The sequence below is a fragment of the Rhineura floridana genome, chromosome 10 (genome assembly GCF_030035675.1).
Source record: "Rhineura floridana isolate rRhiFlo1 chromosome 10, rRhiFlo1.hap2, whole genome shotgun sequence".
In the NCBI taxonomy this organism is placed as follows: domain Eukaryota; kingdom Metazoa; phylum Chordata; class Lepidosauria; order Squamata; family Rhineuridae; genus Rhineura; species Rhineura floridana.
Genome location: NC_084489.1, coordinates 44,829,940 through 44,849,032, shown reverse-complemented (window position 1 = coordinate 44,849,032; position 19,093 = coordinate 44,829,940). Strand labels below are relative to the sequence as shown.

General features: G+C 41.6%; 1 protein-coding gene across 1 annotated transcript; it reads left to right on the top strand.

Annotated features, from left to right (window-relative positions):
• The first annotated feature begins 311 nt into the window (after positions 1 to 311).
• On the top strand, positions 312 to 17,867 carry TSPAN13 (tetraspanin 13). Its single transcript, XM_061586895.1, has 6 exons — positions 312 to 551; positions 7,234 to 7,401; positions 8,775 to 8,855; positions 10,358 to 10,471; positions 10,847 to 10,957; positions 12,507 to 17,867. Exons 1-6 carry the CDS (start codon positions 489 to 491, stop codon positions 12,579 to 12,581), a joined length of 612 nt encoding a protein of 203 aa, XP_061442879.1. The 5' UTR covers positions 312 to 488; the 3' UTR covers positions 12,582 to 17,867.
• Positions 17,868 to 19,093: the final 1,226 nt, after the last annotated feature.

The following is a 19,093-nucleotide window of genomic DNA, read 5'->3' as shown; positions in this document are numbered from 1 at the left end:
GAATAGAATGCGCTATAAGCGGTTACTTTGAAAGCTGCTGCTTCTCCCTCCCACTTCAAATGCTCCTTGAGGAACCAGAAATGGGCGTGTGTTTGTGAATATTTGGCTTTCAGGGTGGCAAATATGGATATCTATACCTCTCCTATGCCTCGCTCCTGGCCAGGGTCAGCGTGACAACGGCGACACGCCCCTCCCTTCTCGGATCTTGGCCACCACTGGGTCACCGGGCTGGGCATCTATTTGCATATTTTACCTTTGTTTCCATGGAGCAGCCAATGGGGGAGCGCGGCTGCTCCTGGCCCAGCCCCCTCGAGGCTCCTGGGCTGATGCAGCCGCCGCTTCTCCAGCTGGCTAGGAAAGTAGGTTTTGCCGCCGCGCCGGATCCTCCCGCAGAGAGGGCCGCTGCCTAGCCAGCCTAGCGGGGGACACCGAAGGGCTGAAATTGGGAGGCGCAGGCGCTGCTATTGCAGCGGCATCTCAGGAGCGCAATGGTTTGCGGCGGCTTTTCCTGCTCGAAGAACAGCCTCTGCGCCCTCAACCTGCTGTATACGGTGAGTAACGCCGCAGGTCCGGCTTGTGCAAGCGGAGAAGGAGCTTTGTGTGCCAGCTTTCCCACGCCTCCCGTAGCCAATCTATTCCTTTTTTTCCTCTGGAGGTTGGAGAAAGCACCTCTTCTTAGGCCTGGGCGGTCGCCCGGGGAGCGGAGAGAAGCGGGTAAGCGGTACCGCTGCCGTCTGAGCTGGCCGCGAGAACCTGGTTGTGAATGGCCCACCTTCCCGCAACCGCCGTCCTGCCCTTTGGCGGTGACTGTCGAAGTACCTGTGGAGGAAGGGCCAGCCTCCGCGGTGTCTGCAGGAGCCTGGAATCTCCTAGAAGGACCTTCCTTGCTCCATTTTGACGTCTGTCATGCGCTAAAAGCTGGGCATCGAAGCTGCTCGGTATTTTGGGTCGCACAATAATTTCCCCGTTCTTTGGGAACATGTCAGTGAACTAACCTTGCCACTTTTATTTATTACATTTACATCCCGCACTTCCTTCTCCTGTCATAGTTTGTGTACCTTTTAACAACTGCACAACAGGCAACAATTCAGGATTCTGTTGCCCCTCCTCCTCTCCGTGGAGATACAACAATGTGGGAAACTTCACTGCTTGAACTTCTGCCTGTTACATCTGTGTTTAAAGGGACAGGCGTCTTGCCAGAAAGAGAAAGTGAAAAAAGTACTGTTGTGGGTAATATTCAGCTGGGAAATCTTCCATGAGGTACTCATCTAAAAGAACTGTAGGTGATACAGCAGGTCAATGCCAACCCTTTTCTCTTTGGCTCCCCATTTCTTACCCTCTACACGCCCATGTATAATATACCTGCCAATTGAAAGCAACACTTCAGGCATTGAAATGAACTCGACTCTTGTGCAAATGTATGCCATTGTAGATTTCTTAGCTTTTAAGGTGCTGCAGGATGTTAGCTGCAATCCTGTGCACATTTACCTGAGAGTAAATGCCATTGAACTTGGTGGAACTTACCTCTGATGTGCACAGGCTTGTGCTGCATGTCTTGCTGTTTTGTTTTGTTATACGCTAGCGTTCCTTTCCCCTTTAAATCCTTATAGAATCTACCTTGGAAAATTGTTATTTTTTTCACGTGGCACAGGGTTTATTGACTTCAGTTTTTTTGTATTTGTTCACTTTAAAACATGCAAAGAGAAATGATTTTTCCTAAGTTTCATTATGGTTTTGTTAGGATCCATGTGATCACAACTTTTTTTTCTTGCTTCACTGCTATGGCAGTGAATTCATCAAACTGTGCTCCTATTGGGAGAAAGGGTGGGATATAAATCTAATAAGTAAATTAAATAAATAAATAAACTGTTTAAACCACTCTACGTTTCCTTCCTCTGATTTGACTGGGCCTGCATATTAGACACAATTTTGTAATGGCTGGCATGGCTCCTAAACACACTTACTTGAAAGTAAGCTCTGCTGTAGTAAATGGAAGTACTTCTTCTAACTGAGCTAAGGATCCAGGTGAACATATGGGCCATAAGTGAGCCAAGATTACTTCAGCTTATAAAACGCTTTACAATTTTTGCTTCTGCTTCATACAGTGCTGGGGTCACCAAAGTGATACCTAACCTCAGACTGCCTTTGGTACCTACCAAGGCCTCCCTGCCCCATCCAATTTCATTTTATTTATTTTTAAATGAAGCTTTTGTTTTGGCTTGCCATTTTAGGGGTGTTTTTTGGGGGACTGTTGCCTGGTGTTTTACCTGTCTTGTTTTGGGGTGTGTGTAGGTGTTTTGTCTTGGGAGGAGGGGTCTGAATATTACCAGTTTTTCTTCTGTGAAATGGGTATTTTGTTGTGTCCACAACAGTTTCTTATACTTACGAATGTGCTCCCAGGCCCCAAACATCTGGGCACTCCTGTGGCACTTAATTAACCTATGAGTTAATGAATAGAATTTATTGAATTAGTCCACAGACCGTATCAAAAGAGAGCAAAATAATACTTTGAAAACTCCACATAAAAGCAAAATATGTTTAAATGGTATCAGGGAAGGAATGCAGCTCAATGGTAGAATATCTGCCTTGCATGCAGAATGCCCCAAGTTCAGTTCCCAGCATTTCCAGCTAGGGCTGGAAGAGACTCCTGCCTCAAACCCTGGAGAGCCGCTGCCAGTCAGTGTAGACAATACTGACCTAGAATGACCAATGGTCCAACTTGGTATAAGGCAGCTTCGTGTGATTCTATAGTTAACCCATGGAAATGGCTACCGCAGAAAGTGGCAATGGGTCAGTAGCTTATATGGCTTTAAAAGAGGGGCTGGACAAATTCACAGAGGATAAGGCTGTCAAAGGGCACGAGTTGTGAGGGCTATGCTTCCTCCAGGCTCAAAGGCAGTTTGTCTGTGAATGCTAGTTGCTAGGGAACAAGAGTGGGAGTAGGCTGTTGCCCTCATGTCCTGCTTGTGGACTTCCCTAAAGCAGATGGTTAGCTACTGTGGGAGACCAGATGTTAAAGTTGGTAGACTCTTGGCCTGATTAAGCAGGGCTGTTGCGTTCATTACTGCTTCCATGTGAGCTAGTTTACAGTAATCTCTCAGGCAGCCATGTCCACACTTATTATGGTGTCTGGTTTTTCTCATAACAATGGTAGTTAATTTTTAAAAACAATTTTAATCATGCAATGCTATAACATCCCGTTTTGAATAATGTCCCAAATGGTCATGCTTAACTTTTGCATTATGCTGTTATCATCAAGAATAATTTTAATACTGATCCAAGTTTTCCCGTGCCGAAGCTTATCTGCAACAGCTATGGTCAGGAGAGAGGTACCAGCAGACATGGAACAACACAAAGGTTTGCAGTTTCTCAAAAAAAAAAAACTTTAGGGGGTGGGAAAGAACTAAGAAGAAAACCTTAAAAAGGGGGTCAGGACAGCACCATAAAAACTCAGTGGCACAGAATGTTGAAAGACTTGGGAGGAAATATACTGACAACTGTGGGAGGGGGAATGGAATGGAGTGGCTAGACAGGGAGAAGACACATAAGATATACAAAGGGTAGAGAGAATGATTGCATGGTTTGGATAGCGTGTTTCTTGGTTCACGCTGAGAAGCTATTTTCAAATGTTCCCAGGTACAGAACAGAGAGCTGCCCATAGATATCAATGAGAAGCCCAAGTTTTTAATGTACATCGGACTAGGCATACCCTGGGGGGAGGGAACCCAAAAGAAGTCGGGGGTGTGTGAGAACAATAGGCCAGTGCTAAAATAGGCCAATGTTGGAGAGATAGATGAAAACGTTGGGTAATAAAATGGAGCGGTTTGAGTCCTGCCTAGAAGTATTCCATGTTGCAACGTTTTAAGGACTCTGCTTGCGCTATTAGGAAAAGGAAAGCCTGTTCATGTTATATCGACCAGGGCTGTACCTTTTCCAATAATGTTCTTCGTAATATGTTGAAAGCTGCACCACACATTACATCCTAACACATTAATGTAAAAACATCATACATGCGTGGGGGGGGGTTGGATACTGTGGGCAAGGAAGTAACAGTGGAAAACTTGTATTTCTTGCCACATAATGTTTGAAACATCTCTGACTAATCTATTGTTTGCTAGGCATTTGATTACACAACATGTAAATTACACTGGTCAGTTTGATTACCTGTCCTTAAGTTCCTGGAGCAGGGAACTGGAGTGGCTGAAGAAACAAGGTCAAGGAGGCTGGTAAACAAGGTGTTTGAATAATGCTGGATTCTGAAGAGGAGTTTAGGGATTTTCAAAGGATTACTGCAGCCATTTGCAGTTAAAACGTGACACTGGTTAAAATTCTAGATACTTGAGTGGCTTTTAAAATTAGCTAGAAGGACTTATATTCTGCCCTTTCACTCTTTAATTATAGCCCTCAGGGTGACTTATAATAAGGTAAACTATAATAATTTTTAAAAGTACAAATAAACAACAGAAGAACAATAAAATTGGTATCTGCTGTTCCTGTCTGTCTAAAACTGAGGTGGGGGTTGAAGCCATTGAAAAGTTCTCAATGGGGCAAATTAAATGCTTGCCAGAATACACTCCTAAAACAGGAAGTTTTGTAATCTAGGGGTGGACATAGAGAAAGCCCTCTGCTGTGTCCAGTTGTGCAGGGGTGATAAGCGTCCCACCCCAGGGCCAAATGTGGCCTCCAGATCTTTCAATCCAGCCTGTGGGATTCTCCCCAGGCCACGCCCTCTCATGCCACTTCAGACAGTCATGGCTTCCCCCAAAGAATCCTGGGAACTATAGCTCTCTTTGGGAGGAAGGATGGGATATACATTTAATAAATAATAACAGTTTGTTAAAACACTCGGGTAATAGCTGTCTGAGGGGAACAGGGTCTCCTAACACCCTTCAGCATCCTTAACAAACTACAGTTCCCAGGATTCTTTGGGGGAAGACATGACTCTTTAAAGTGGTATCACACTGTATTTAATGTATAGTGCAGAGGAGGCAGCACTCTCTTGCACTCCTCTCTGTCCAGCCAGGGAAAAACACTGGGTGTGAAGCAGAGCCAGTAAGATATGTGGGCCAGGGAGAGTTCCATGGGTCAGATAGAGAGGCCAGAAGGGCCATATTCAGCGCCCCCCAGGCCTGAGGTTCCCCACCACTGCTTCAGAGACTTGCGTAATGCAGATTTTGTTAGCTCATGTTGCGGGAAAGGTGTTTCCATTGTGTAAGTGATTAGTGCTTATTTAGGCTGCAGTTCTATACTTGGGAGTGAGCGCCATGGAAATCAATACCCATATACCTGGGAGTAAGCCCCTATTGAATTTACTTGGGTTTACTACTGTATAATTATGCATGGGATCGTACTGTAAGAATGATGAAATCTCGAGTTTTGTTACAAAAGAGTGAGTATATGTGAATGATATTCAAGAGACTGAACAGTTCTTCTTTTGTTTTGGAAACTTGGGGACCAGTTACCAATTTTGCTTAAAAAAAAATCCATGTGAGGCAATAAGACGAAAGCTTTCAAAGGTGGATAGTACAACTGAAGTCAAAAAGGTGCCTGCTATTAAAGTGTGTGTGTGTATGTATATACTTAGGTTCCTTTCGGAGCATTGAGCAAGAAGCCCTCACTCCTGTCTTCTGTATCTGATGATGCTATGATAAACATAGGTTACCACCTATACAGGGACATTTTTGGCTTTGTGGGATATTTTGACATGCCAAACAATAAATAGTTGACCAGGCAACTATTGCCTACTGACATCTCAACCTACTTGACCCATGTTGTAGAAGAGACAGGTTACACCAGAGGCCCTTGCGACTTCTATATCTACAAGGGTGTAGGGAAGGCTTAACTCTGCTTCATGGATGGCCCTGATCTTCAGTGAAAAACACAATGGGAACTATGACTGCTGGCTTCTTTTTAAACTTGGTGTGTCTGTGATATAAACAGATAGACAGACTTCTCAATGTAGAATATTGGCAGAAAACATTACTGGCTTTGAAATATTTTTTTTTAAACCCAAACTTTGTACCTGACCTAGTTGTGCTGATTGTCAATGTAGATAGCATGCATTGCATTGCATTCCAGTGTGTTTGCTACTTTTAGTTTCAAACTTCAGATATTTCTACAAGATAAACTTCAGGCCTTTTTAGTTCACTGCTTGCTTGGTAACATTGCCTTCCCTTCTCCCATATTCTAGTACAGACCTAGATGGCTGAAAACATGTTTTTGGCATCTATCCTGTCTTTTACAAACACAGGAAAGGCAGGAGTTTCCTGCATATAGAACATGACTTTGCAAACATCTTGCGGAGCCTAATGTGCCCACCTCAGAATGACATTTTGAACAGGAAAGATAGCTGCATCTCCGGTGCTTTCAAACTTGCTTTGATCAAAGTCAAATCAAAAGGGATTAGTGAGAGTAAAAGCTGTCTTCCTATCAACAATATTTGATGAGCAGTTCCTAATAAGTGATGTATCTTAGGTCAAGTCTTCATCTTACTGCCCCCATTTCAGCAATATAGAGAATGCTGGAGAAGATAACACATTGGTAGCTCAATCTGCAGTATGTTGCTGTGGTGTGAGATTTCTCAAGCTGTTTGAACTGCTGGGTATCAACATTAATTTCCTGTATGAATTTACTCTTGTGTATTTAAAGCACTGATTTTCACGTGCTCACGGGTGTCAAAACTATGAATCTTAAGTAAATTTGCAATGTATTATTTGTGATTCTGAGCCATTATGCCATGGTGTGGTATGGTAGCCTAGCAAATACGTCCACAAAATGTAAACTGCACACATACCTGTGTGCATGTAGTCCGTTAGTTATTTGTAGACACTGGTGGCTTATAAGGACCAATCCCAACTGACAAAAAGTCTACCCTGCTTGGTGTAGCAATCTATCCCTGGGACAAGTAAATGGCATTTCACAAGAATTACATGGAAGCAAAATGGTATAAAAGGAAAACTGACATGACGACTATTTATTTCTCACCCACACCTCTCTGTTTAATTTTTCCTCTGTTTTAAAAAGAATGCTAGAACTTGGATGCATTTTTACCCAACGTTCTAAACACGAACTACATACAGCTAAGCCCTCTGCTTGTTTACTCGGAAGTAAGTTCCACTGAGTTCAGTGGGACTAACTCCAGTGCATGAATTTTGGCCTTTTATCTTTTTTGCATTTGTATCCTGCTTTTTTAAGAAATATGACTAATTCTTTTCTCTTTTGCTTTCCTTTCAGCTGGTCAGCCTGCTGCTGATCGGAATTGCAGCATGGGGCATAGGCTTTGGCCTCATCTCCAGCTTCCGGGTGGTCGGAGTAGTCATTGCCGTGGGGATATTTCTGTTCCTGATTGCTCTGGTGGGATTGATCGGGGCCATCAAACACCATCAGGTGTTGCTGTTCTTTGTATCCTTTGGCCCAGGCACTTTTTCTAATGCACAAGCCATTTCCTGTGGAACTACTTTGAACCCTACTTTCACCTTTCCTCGCCTTGACGACTCCTTGCATTGTGTTGCAGCTTAATTTAAATGTGCAGAGTTGTTCCAGGGAAATCATCTAAAGTACAAGGAACATTGATTACATGGTTGGCTTTTGACCCAGTTATGACATTTTTTTAAAAAAAGCTGTTTGGTAGAGCAAACACTTCTCTATTTGTGAATAGATCACAAGACAGTGGTGGCCTAACAGGTTTCCTTGAAATAGTTACAGATCATGGATATGGAATGTTAGCTTATTTTCTGGGTTTTCTGAAGCAATTATATCTGTTCCACTTATTGCAACAATACTGGTTTCTTCCAGAAAGCAGGGCTTCTAGTGTCATGCACAACTGCCTTCAAGTCGATTCCGACTTATTATTCTTTATTATTAATACCTCCCATCAGCCCTAGCCAGCATGACAAATCATTGGAGGTGGTGGGAGCTGTAGTTCAGTATCATCTGGAGAGCCACAGATTTCTCTCCCCATTGTAGGGGAGCTGGCGAGCAAAGGGGCTGCCCACTACAATACTTAAGACTGCAGTCTTATACTTACTTTCCTGGGAGTAAGTCCCATTGAACTTGACCTCAGTGGGGCTTATTTCTGAGTAGATTTGCATATTTGTACTACATACCAGAACATCTGACTGCTGCTAAGAGTTTTGGAGAGATTGGTGTCTGTAGGGTTCTCACTTGCACCATCCCATCCCTCTTTGGTAAGAAGTAAAAGGTCTGCTTAAAAACAATAGATGGGTGACAAGTTGTTCCTCATGTGATTGCATTTGGAAACGCTAGTATCATGCCAGGGCTCAGAAAACGCACTGCCAGTAATGAGGCTTAGGAATTCCACCTGTCAGTAGAGGTAATAGGAAGAAATAATTGGACCAAGATTATTCAAGGGGCAACTTGATCCAAGGCATGCAGACAGGCAGGTCATACACACAAGACCCAGCATAGTCTAGAGTTGGATTTATTTATTTATGATGTATTTACTTATTACATTTATACCCCGCCTTTCTTTTCATCATAGAAACCCAAGGCGGCTTACATATGGTTCCCAGGCAGTCTCCCATCCAGGCACTGACCAGACCTGACCCTGCGTAGCTTCAGCAGGGTGCTGGCCTCACAGAAAAAAAATCAACCATCTGTGATGCCTCACTTTGCCTCTTGATAGGGCTCCCTCTGTTCCAAACCAAAATAGTGTTGTTTATCTGGATAAATAACCCCATTTTGTGCACACAGTTAACTTTATGTATGTCATTTTTGAAAACGCAATCTTGGTGACCTTAACTAAGCAACTTCAGTATATGATTATTCTCTTGCTAGTGTTCATTATACAGTTTTCAGTCTCCTGTGCTTGTTTGACCTTGAACAAGGAACAGCAGGTAAGATATATCTTGTGACTTCTTTGTCTAAAGCCACTTGTAGTGGTGGTTAAAGTTTCTGCATAGGAGTGCCCAAGTGGCTCACAACACAAGAAAGCAACATGAGAACAAATACATATTGAGCATCATTACCATAGTCTTGTAACAGTTCATTTTGAAATACAAGTAGCAATCTGAATAGTTTATTTCAATAATACTATAATAGCATTTAAAAGTCACTGCAAAATAGACAGGTCCAATCATTAAAACTCAATGTCAATTGATACGACCTAGTTTAAATATACAAGTCAGTGTAATAAGTTGCCAATCCGGTGAAAATACCAAGTACAGAAAATAGGAACTGCCAATATAAAAAGAACTAGGATGATGATAATTGGTTAGCTGACTGTTTGGCTTGCTTCCACATGTCCATCCTTTCTCCAGTGCTCATGTTGTGCACATCATGAGACATGTCCAGTGATCCTTCTCCATCTTGCCTAGAGAGGCCATCTGCACCACTCATAGAAGAGAAGGATGGCCCCCTTTCCCAGCATGGAAAGTCTCGCCCACTGTGGTGCAGCCACATGGGGCTCACAGCCACCATCATATATTGCCACGCACGCACACACACAGACAGAGTCACAGGTGGGGTTTATTCCTCCACCCTTGACCGTTGGTGGCTGAGTGCTCTACGTGCCACTTGGAAGATGTAGAGAGTCCAGAAGTTTCCAAAACTTGTCATACACTTGGGTAGGGCCATACCTCACACCAATCTTCCTGTTAACCAGTCTGACTCTCCTCCTGTCAATCTGACCCTATCTCAATAAGAAGGTTCTAATTGTTGAATCTCTCCTGCATGTCTAAATATTTTAGATTAATTGCCCTAAACAGATTAGTATGTGTACAATTTAAGATATCTAAGTTATCAGTTGTACTAACTTGACATTTCACTGGCCTAATATCTTTAAGTGGCCTAATATCTTTAAGTAGTGTTTCATAGAGAGTTGAAGTGACTGCTGCATGTATGCTTATTATTCTGCTGGTTTTGGCTGCAACTACTTGGGAAAGATTTCAGAGCTGTCATAGAAAGCTCACTGAAAAGACCAACCTGAGCATGCTGCACCTGCTAAAGTATGCAAATATTTTGCTAGGAATAGTCAGATGATGATCTGAAAAGAAAATGGCAGATACAGTCATCTGCTGTAAAAATTTGTGGTGCATTCAAAGAGCTGGATCCAGTTAAAATAGTTGTAACTAAGTCCTATTGATTATTTTAGTCCATATGCTCAAAGGCTTGTCAAGCTGAGTGAAGGAAGATAAATGGCTTTGCCATTCATAAAGCTATAGGGAAACTAGAATTTCTTTTATATGGGTGGTTGAGATAAAATGGCCAATCTGGAGCAATTTGTGATAATGCAGACCCATCTCATTATGCAGCTGTGCTAGGGAATGAGAGCCTACCATGTCAAATAGATGGCAAAGAAAGGATACCAGCTATTAAGTAACTGTCTTGTGTCTCCTAGAGCAAACTTCTTGAAGTTGGGTGGAACAACGCAAACAGTACAAAACAGGATATTGAGAGGAATCTCAACTGTTGTGGATTCAATAGTGTCAGTGAAGCGGACACATGCTCTGCTGTAAGTAAATAACTTGGTTCCGTGTTACATTCCAAAGCCTGGTTTTAGAACTAGAGACCTAACTCAATTATATTAAGCATCTACAGTTGTCTCTCTTTGAAAGAAATGATGCATTTAATTGGTGTTTCATTACACATAGTGGGGCTTTATAACTTTCACAACTTTGGGACTCTAATCATGAATTATAACCAGCAAATTAGCAGCACCCCCCACTTCTCGCTTAGGTACAACTACAAGGAATTTTTGAAGGGAAGGATGTGAAATTAGGTGTATATTAGGAAATTGGAATCATGCACTTTTGGAATCAGGTAGTTTGACTGTTTAAATATGTAGGGATATATAACATAAGTGTGTTTAAACTTTGTTTGATTACAGGATTGTGTTAAACTACAGACATGTGTATCATGTGCACCAATAATAAAAGAATACTCTGGGAAGGTGTTGAGATTTGTAGGGGGCATTGGGCTCTTCTTTAGCTTCACTGAGGTAAGATAAGCTCTCTCTCTGTGTATGTGTGTGTGTCCTTCAATGCTTAATGTTTGCCATAAAAGAACTGCATGCTCGTGAAACAAAGTTCTGGATTTCTGTGGTGGAAAAATTCTCCTTACCAGTTAGCTGAACATTATATAGATGATTAATTTGCCAAGTAAATTGCCACTTGGTCAATAATAGGGGTTTGCACAGGCCCTAAAATTTGCCTTGTATTTGTGTATTTTCAAAAATGCTTACCTGTTCCTGAAATGTCTGTGCACTCTCCACTTAAATCTGTCGTTTGGCTCTTGAGCCACTTTGTAAAAGAAAAGAAAATAATCTCTGATTTCCCATTAACTTTTATGGAGAATAAAAATGACTATACTTTTCCCCTATTGGCCAAAAGTAATGAAATTTACAGTCACCAGAGCCTGTCCAGACTGGAGTAAGGCTATCAAATTGCAAGCAAATAGGTCCAAGGGCTTTCTGTGAGGGAAGTAAAATATTTGCTTTTCTTCGTAACCCCTTATGGGGCGGGGAGCAGGGGCTTGTCTCTTTTTTTTATTAAGAGGTGTGTTCTTGCTTGAACATTTTTTAAAAAATCTTTGCAGTGTCACCCCAGGATTTCTTTCTGGTCATCTTGTTTATAGCCACATGTATGAGCACTCCAATTTATCTAGAGACGTGATTAGCCAGAGGGATAGTTCAGATTGCCTGTGGTATGCACAGTGCCTACATCCTTTACTGTCCTTGCATTTGTCCAACGTATGAAGGGACCCTGTGTTGGGAGTAGACAGAAGGTAGATCAGGATCTACTGGAAGATCTCCAGGTGACTTGCAATATATCAGTCAGAGGTTTTGACTACCAATGGTTTAATAATAGCAACAACAAAGTTTTCTTAATTATGTTGGTAAAATGAAGGCAGCTTAGGCTGCAATCTAATACACACTTATCTAGGAGAAAGTCCTGTTGACCCCAATAGACATGTACTGGATTGCATCCTTAGTTGGGGAGAAACCAGGAGTGGATTTGTGCATAAAAAGGTCTAAAATGTTAATTTTGGTACTCAAAACAAATTCCTGGGCTGAGCATGTTTGGAGGGGCATCTTGGTCCTATGTGTACCTGTGCCATCATTTGTTTTTGACTCTGGTTAGTAGATTTCAGAGTTCTAGTAAAAAAAACCCCAAAGTAGATCCATCAAGCCTAAAGTCTGATGACCACTGCTCTATGTAAATACTAATAGATGCATATAGAGCTACTTCATGGAAGATGGGGCCAATCACTGTCCACTCCCACATGTTAGAACTCTGCGGGTGTACATTGCTATGTGCACAGAGAGACCCTTCATGTGCTGGCCAAATGTGCAGACAGTTCAGCATCAGGAATGGAGGTCAAGCTTGGTTTCCGCACTGCACACATTGTTTCAGCACAACTGTATTTAATACAGGCTATTTAGGTAAAAAGAGGTAGTGGTGGCATATTGAACTTTATGAACTCTAGCAAATGGTTAATTTCCTCTTTGTCCTCTTCCTTCCCCACCCTCCTTTCTCCGTCTACTTCAGATTTTAGGAGTGTGGCTCACCTTCAGATACAGGAATCAAAAGGATCCGCGTGCAAATCCTAGTGCATTTCTTTGACCTGGAAACTTTCTCAAGGGACTGATTTCTTTTTCTGTGTTTTTTTAAAAATGAATTCTCTACTGGTTGGCTGCTCTCCATATAAATTGGGGGCTGTGCACTTGAGATAAGATGACATGCCTGCAACTGATTCTGATCCTGGTTTTTACTGTATTGCCCTTGGATTAACTGATGTGGAATGTCAACTGTGTAACTAATCAGCATTTGGATACTCTAAGAATGTGGGGAGATGGTTCTGTAAGAGTTATTCCAATCTTAAATGGTCATTCCAGTCTTCTAATAGTTAGTTGCTATTGCCTTTGGTGATGAAAGAGGAAAAATATTTCTGATATCTCATTGTGAAATACTAGTTTTCTTGGTCTTAAATCTACTGTAAATTATTTTGATGTTGCTTCCAGCCTTGGTATTATGGGGTGTAAAACCACAACATAGACATCATGAGATATAGAAAATCGTTTTCCCCCTTTTGTTCTGTTTCTCTTCCTATTTCTGTGGACATATGAAAACCTGTGTACGCTACTTAGCATTGTCCATCTATTTCAGAATTGCGATGGGAACATAGTGATTCCAAACCAGTGCTCTGTTTTGTCTTTTCAGTACATTAATGGGTTGTTTGGTGAGCTTTCTTATTCACTGCGGCTCTGTGCACACCTGAACACATTGGACTGGGGTGGCGCAATGCCATTCAGAACTGATAACATTCATAATAGATTTGCCATTGACTTTAGTACACTGATCTTCAACCTTGGGTCCTAGGTGTTGATGGACCATAAGTTCCCATCATCCACAGACCATGCTGTCTGGGGATGATGGGAGTTGTAGTCCAACAACATATGGGGACCCAGAAGAACAGTACTTTAGGGTATAGAAGAGATGTAGCCAATATGTTGCCCTCCAGATGTTGCTGAAGTACAGCTCCCGTCATCCCTGACCATTGGTCATGCTGACTGGGGCTGGTGGGAGTTGGAGCCCAACCACATCAGAAGGCACCAGGGCTGGCTACCCCAGTATAGAGTATATCTTTAAAATGTAACAAATGAGGATAAGCAGGGATATGAATCTTCATTGTATACCTAATAACATGTATTTGAATGAACTATGTGTAATTTATAATGGCTTAAGAGAAGATAATGTTTAGCTAGTTTGTCACAGTAAGGAACTAGTCTTGATGTTTAGACATCTTGTATGAATTTAATCAGTGTAGTAAGTTAATTGTGATACTGATGTTGGTCTTCAGATTTAAAGAATTATATTCATTTATTGATATTTAAAATATTTTTTCGCACTTGATATTTAAAATATTTGATCATAAATGTTTGCTAGAATATTGTAGTTCTATGTCTTCGTAGCATATGGTTAGTTTATTTAAAAATGTTTTTGGGAAGTATGTTAAAAAATTTGGATAGAGGCATGTGTCATGTAATAGAGTACCTGATAAAGAGTCCAACGGAAAACCACTGCAAACCCTAGTGTCTTAAAATGTTGTGTGTATGGATTGCTTTAAACAACTGAAATACAGGAGTTAATGCTTTCTTATCAAAGGAGAACCGGGAGAATTATTTAAGGGACAGGCCCATTACAAGTAGCATGAACAAAAATGAGATCAAGAAAATACAAATTGTCAGGTAGGACCAGCTGGGCAAACATATTGTAAAGAGCGGAGTGTGGAAAGCCTTCATTGAAGTACATGGTTAAAATTAAGCCACATTCTACCACAAGATACAGTGATGGCTGCCAAGCTGGATGGCTTTAAAATGGAGATATGACAGATTCATGGAGAACAAGGCTAGGGGCCAGGATGGCTATATTACCTCCAGTAGCAGAGGCCTTGAATGCCAGTTCCTAAAGATCACAAATGGGGAGAGTGCTATTGCCCTCACGTCCTGGGCTTCCCACAGGTGTTTAGTTGACCGCTGTGAGGCCAGAATGCTGGTCTAGGTGGATCTTTGGTCTGATCCGGCAGGGCTCTTTGTACAAGAAGTGGTGGTACTTCCAGTCATTCTTCTGACCGTCTGCTCCAAAAAGACTTAGTGACTTTAATTTGGCTTATTCCAGGGAGGCTGCACTTCTGTGTCAACTTACCTGGGAGTAAGCTTTACTGTACTGAATGGGATTTGTGAGCAGACATGTATAGGAATGTACTTTTAATATACTTAGTATTTTTTTAATACTCTTACTATGTGGGCAGTGTTAGTCACAGTCCAGTGGTATATGCATTCCAGTGTGTGCATACCAATATCAAAAGGGAGGATTTTGTTTCACACGTCCCCGTGTCGTCTTGCAGTTTTAAAGAGGAATCAGAAAACTGCTGATGGAAAAGCAGCCATCTTTATTTTATTTATTTACTTTACTAATTTATAGGTGGTTTGCTGTCAATAAATCTTGAAGTGTTTATATAAAAAAAAATGTCAAAGTACGTAAGCATATAGTATACACAGTCCCAACAATTTAAGAAAAAAGAAATCCAAATACATAGATATGCAATATAGTACAATATATATGTAACAATTGTGTTGATTATAACATTCTAAAAAGATACATGTATGTGTAGGTGTGCGTATGACCACTTGGTAAACATAAATCAAGATCTCGGCAAGACTTTACCCATACAACCACTCTTGCAATTTCTCACACCCACAGATACAACTATTACATTTTTACTAGGGTTTTCCTTTTTTCTAATTGCATATTCTTTCATCAATCCCATAAATGCAACAAGCAATAATAATAATAATATGCACTAATCATAACAGCTGACAATAATAATAAGCTCTCCATGCCTCAACAACATCATTAAATTCAGTCCCCTCTCTTGCTCGGTGTCTGTGGTCCCAGTTGTATTTCACCCTGCCCTTAGCATCCCTTTTGCCTTCACTCAGCTTTCCTGTTGCTCTTTATTTACGCTTCTCTCTTCTGCATACCTCTCTGTTGTCTTTACATCAGGGACATCCAGGTAATGCTTAAATATGGCTGTGTAAGTCCCATTAAACTCGTTGGTACTTCTGGATAGACCTGTATAGCAGGAGCACTTAACCTGTGGCCCTCCAGATGTTGACCTTCCATCATTCCCAGCCAACAAGGCCAATGATAAGGGAATGATGGGAGTTGTAGTCCAACAACATCTGGAGGACCACAGTTTACCTACCCATCTTGTATTGGTTTGCACGCTTTAAAAAAAAAAAGGAAAGAAAAGAGATGCTTGGGCATCATCTGTCTGGAACCCATTCCCCCAATCCTAGATGATGAGGAGTTGATTTTATTTTTCTCACTTGGGAAAGGCACACCAAGCATGCACAGGATTATGCTTTTCTTACTGCCTGCCTTAAATCTGGGATGACCTTACAGCTGCTTCACTCTTCAAGTACATGAAAGGTCACACAGAAGAGAGCCAAGGATCTCTTCTCAATATTCTCAGTGCAGGACACAGAATAATGGGCTCAAGCTACATGAAGCCAGATTTTGATTGAACGTCAGGAAAAGCTTCCTGACGGTTAGAGCGGTATGATAATGGAACCAATGACCTAGGGAGGTGGCAAGCTCTCCAACACTGGAGGCATTCAAGAGGCAGCTGGACAGCCACCTGTCGGGTATGCTTTAGTTTGGATTCCTGCGTTGAGCAAGGGGTTGGACTCAATAGCTTTATAGGCCCCTTCCAACTTTATGTTTCTATGATTCGAGGAATAGAAACTTACTACGTTGTGGCTCAGATTAATTCCTGAAGTCCTTCCAGCTTCTTTTTCCAGTGCTGGCCTTTCCCTAATTTTCTTCTTTGCCCTCACAGCAGTTCTTCCAAAGGCTAGGAGGGGCCTTACACATTAATGAGTAGCTGCCAGCTAAGCTGTGTATACTGTAGTTAAATAATCAGGGCTGGCTCTTCTGTTTGGCAGAGTGAGACAGTGGATGCTATCCCCAGCCCCTCCCCGCCTGTCCCCCTCCTTTTGAGCCAGCACTTCATCAGCAATAATGAATGGGCTCACTGTCCTGTCTGGTTCATCTAGTTGCCTTCTTCCAACGTATCAGTGCTGCTGGAAAGTCCCATGTAACAGCAAACAGGCTGGCAGGCAGCACAAGCCTGATGCGTATGCTGCTTTGAGCAGAACCCAAGCATTGCATGTCCACCAACCATCCTGTTGTGTGCGCTGCTTGCCCCATCTGTGAAAAGCAGGCTACTGCTACATTGCAACATGACAGTGAGTAGGCACCTGACAAAGTAGTGAAGGGGGAGCAGCAAGGTGTTAGAGGAGAGATCTAAGTGGCCTGCCCTATGCCCTTAAGCTAGCCTGCTAGAGTGAGGTGCAGTGAAGGATGCCATTCTGTTGCTGGTGTTTAAGTTTCAGCTGCCAGTACAGTTGGCTTCTAGACATGGAATGGAGGCAGGGATATCTCAGGCCATTGATCACCTCAACCAGAAATCCTAGTTTAGGTCAGGAATAGCCAATGTGCTCCAGGTGTTTTGGACTATAGCTTCCATAATCTCTAATCGCTGGCCAGGCTGAGTGAGGCTCATATGTCTGAAGGACATCACATTGGCTAACACTGGTTTAGATAACTGTCTAAACCAGGCATTTGTGTGTGTGCTTTAGGGTGGAAGGGGAATAAGCTGAGAAAATTCAGCTGTGAAATGACTGGTAAAGTTTGGTCACTGTGTGTCTTCCATGATTTTGGTCAGGTAATGTACAGCATTAATACTTAAATAGCTGTAATGCTGATATTTAATAGATGACTATGCTTGGGTTACAAGTTACTCATTTACATGTTCTGATGTAGAACGCATAAGATAAAGAGCCAGCAAGCCAAACATTAACTATTCAACAGTTTCTATGTAAATTAAGACTGCCTGTGAGGTAATGGAGATTTCACTGGCACATTGGCTCACGTAGGCCACGTCCACACCATACATTCAAAGCACATTTAACACATTTGAAGCACATGGATTCCCTCAAAGATTCATGGGAACTGTTTACCCTTCACAGATCTACAATTCTCAGCACTCTTGACGAACGACAGTTCCCAGGATTCTTTGGGGGAAGCCATGTGCTTTAAATATATGATGTGGAATTCCCAAACTGTTGCCCATGAGCTTCATTCAGGTGGTCCATGACATATCTATATTAAATATTCATGTTGGTTTTTAATTGTATTTTTATTGCTTCTTTTATTTCTTCTATTGTATTTTTCCCCTTTTTTCTTTTAAGCAGGTATATTTGCAGAAACACTAATATTGATCCATTCTCATTTTGTATGTTACAGCATCAAAATAAATGTTTACAAAAACAAATAATCAAATCTTATGTTTGTATGGTATCTGTTCCAGTAATGTACAAAAGGAATCCATCATTCCAGTAATGCTTCAGAATTGCCCTTTCCCTGTTTTGTCCAAATCAGACTTGTGAGTTTGGCCATTCCAGCAACGTCCAAACATTTAAACTTCCATTTTTTATAACAACAACAACAACAACAACTATTATTATTATTATTATTATTATTTATATCTTCTCTTCCTGCTCTTATACCTTATACCTGCTCTTCCTCCCAGCAGGAGCCCAGGGCAGCAAATCAAAGGGCTGGTTTGTGCTTTCCATTTCTTAGCCCAAATGACTTTTGCAGTGATAAGATTAGAAACCAACAGCTTTACATTTCTACTATAACCAACTCCATAAGATTAAATCTTTTATTTTTATATTAGAATTAGAATTCTATTAAATGCACATTGTAATCAAGAAAATACAAGAAATAAAAGAAGCAATAAAAATACAGTTAACAGCCATACAGCATCTAACACAGCACAGCACATTACTATAACAGGCAGAAAAATCATTAAGTTGTCGACCAAGACCATTGGCAATTTTCAAGTGGTCCTTAGGAAAAAAAGTCTGGGTACCCACTGACCTAAGTTATTTTATTGCCTGGCATTCCTCCGTTCAGTAGGAGTGGTTCCTATGTTCCTGACCTGGCAGAGTCCTTACTTTGATAGGAATAGTCTTGAGCCAAAATGAGACCGAGCTTGGGACCGAGAACTCTTGTCATTTCTTGGTTTGATAAACAACCTCAGTTTTCCTCAGTTGATATGCCACTTTTCTCCAAGGACTCATTTTACTTTAGCACACAGATCAGGAACCTGTGAGCCTCTAAACATTGTTAGACTCCAGCTCCCATCAGCCTCAGCCAGCATGGCTAATAGTCAGGGGTGATGGGAGTTGTCCATCAAACAACATCTGGAAGACTACAGATTACCTGCTCCTGCTTTAATGTGTCAGAAGGAATCAGTAAAGCATTGGCCGGTGTTCCTGTGTCTTTCATATGAACCCTTTATCCACTGCAAATGTTCTTTAGCCAATCTTCAGACTTGTGCAAAAGGAAATATTTGTTTTCAATAATCGCGTCTTGAGGCCAGCATTTCTGTGAAGTGAGCAATGGTTCTGATGGCTCTTCCCCCCCTCATTTTAAATTATTTGATAACGCATTATACAAAGAAAACACACAGATAAATTTCACAGAAGACAGAAAATAGC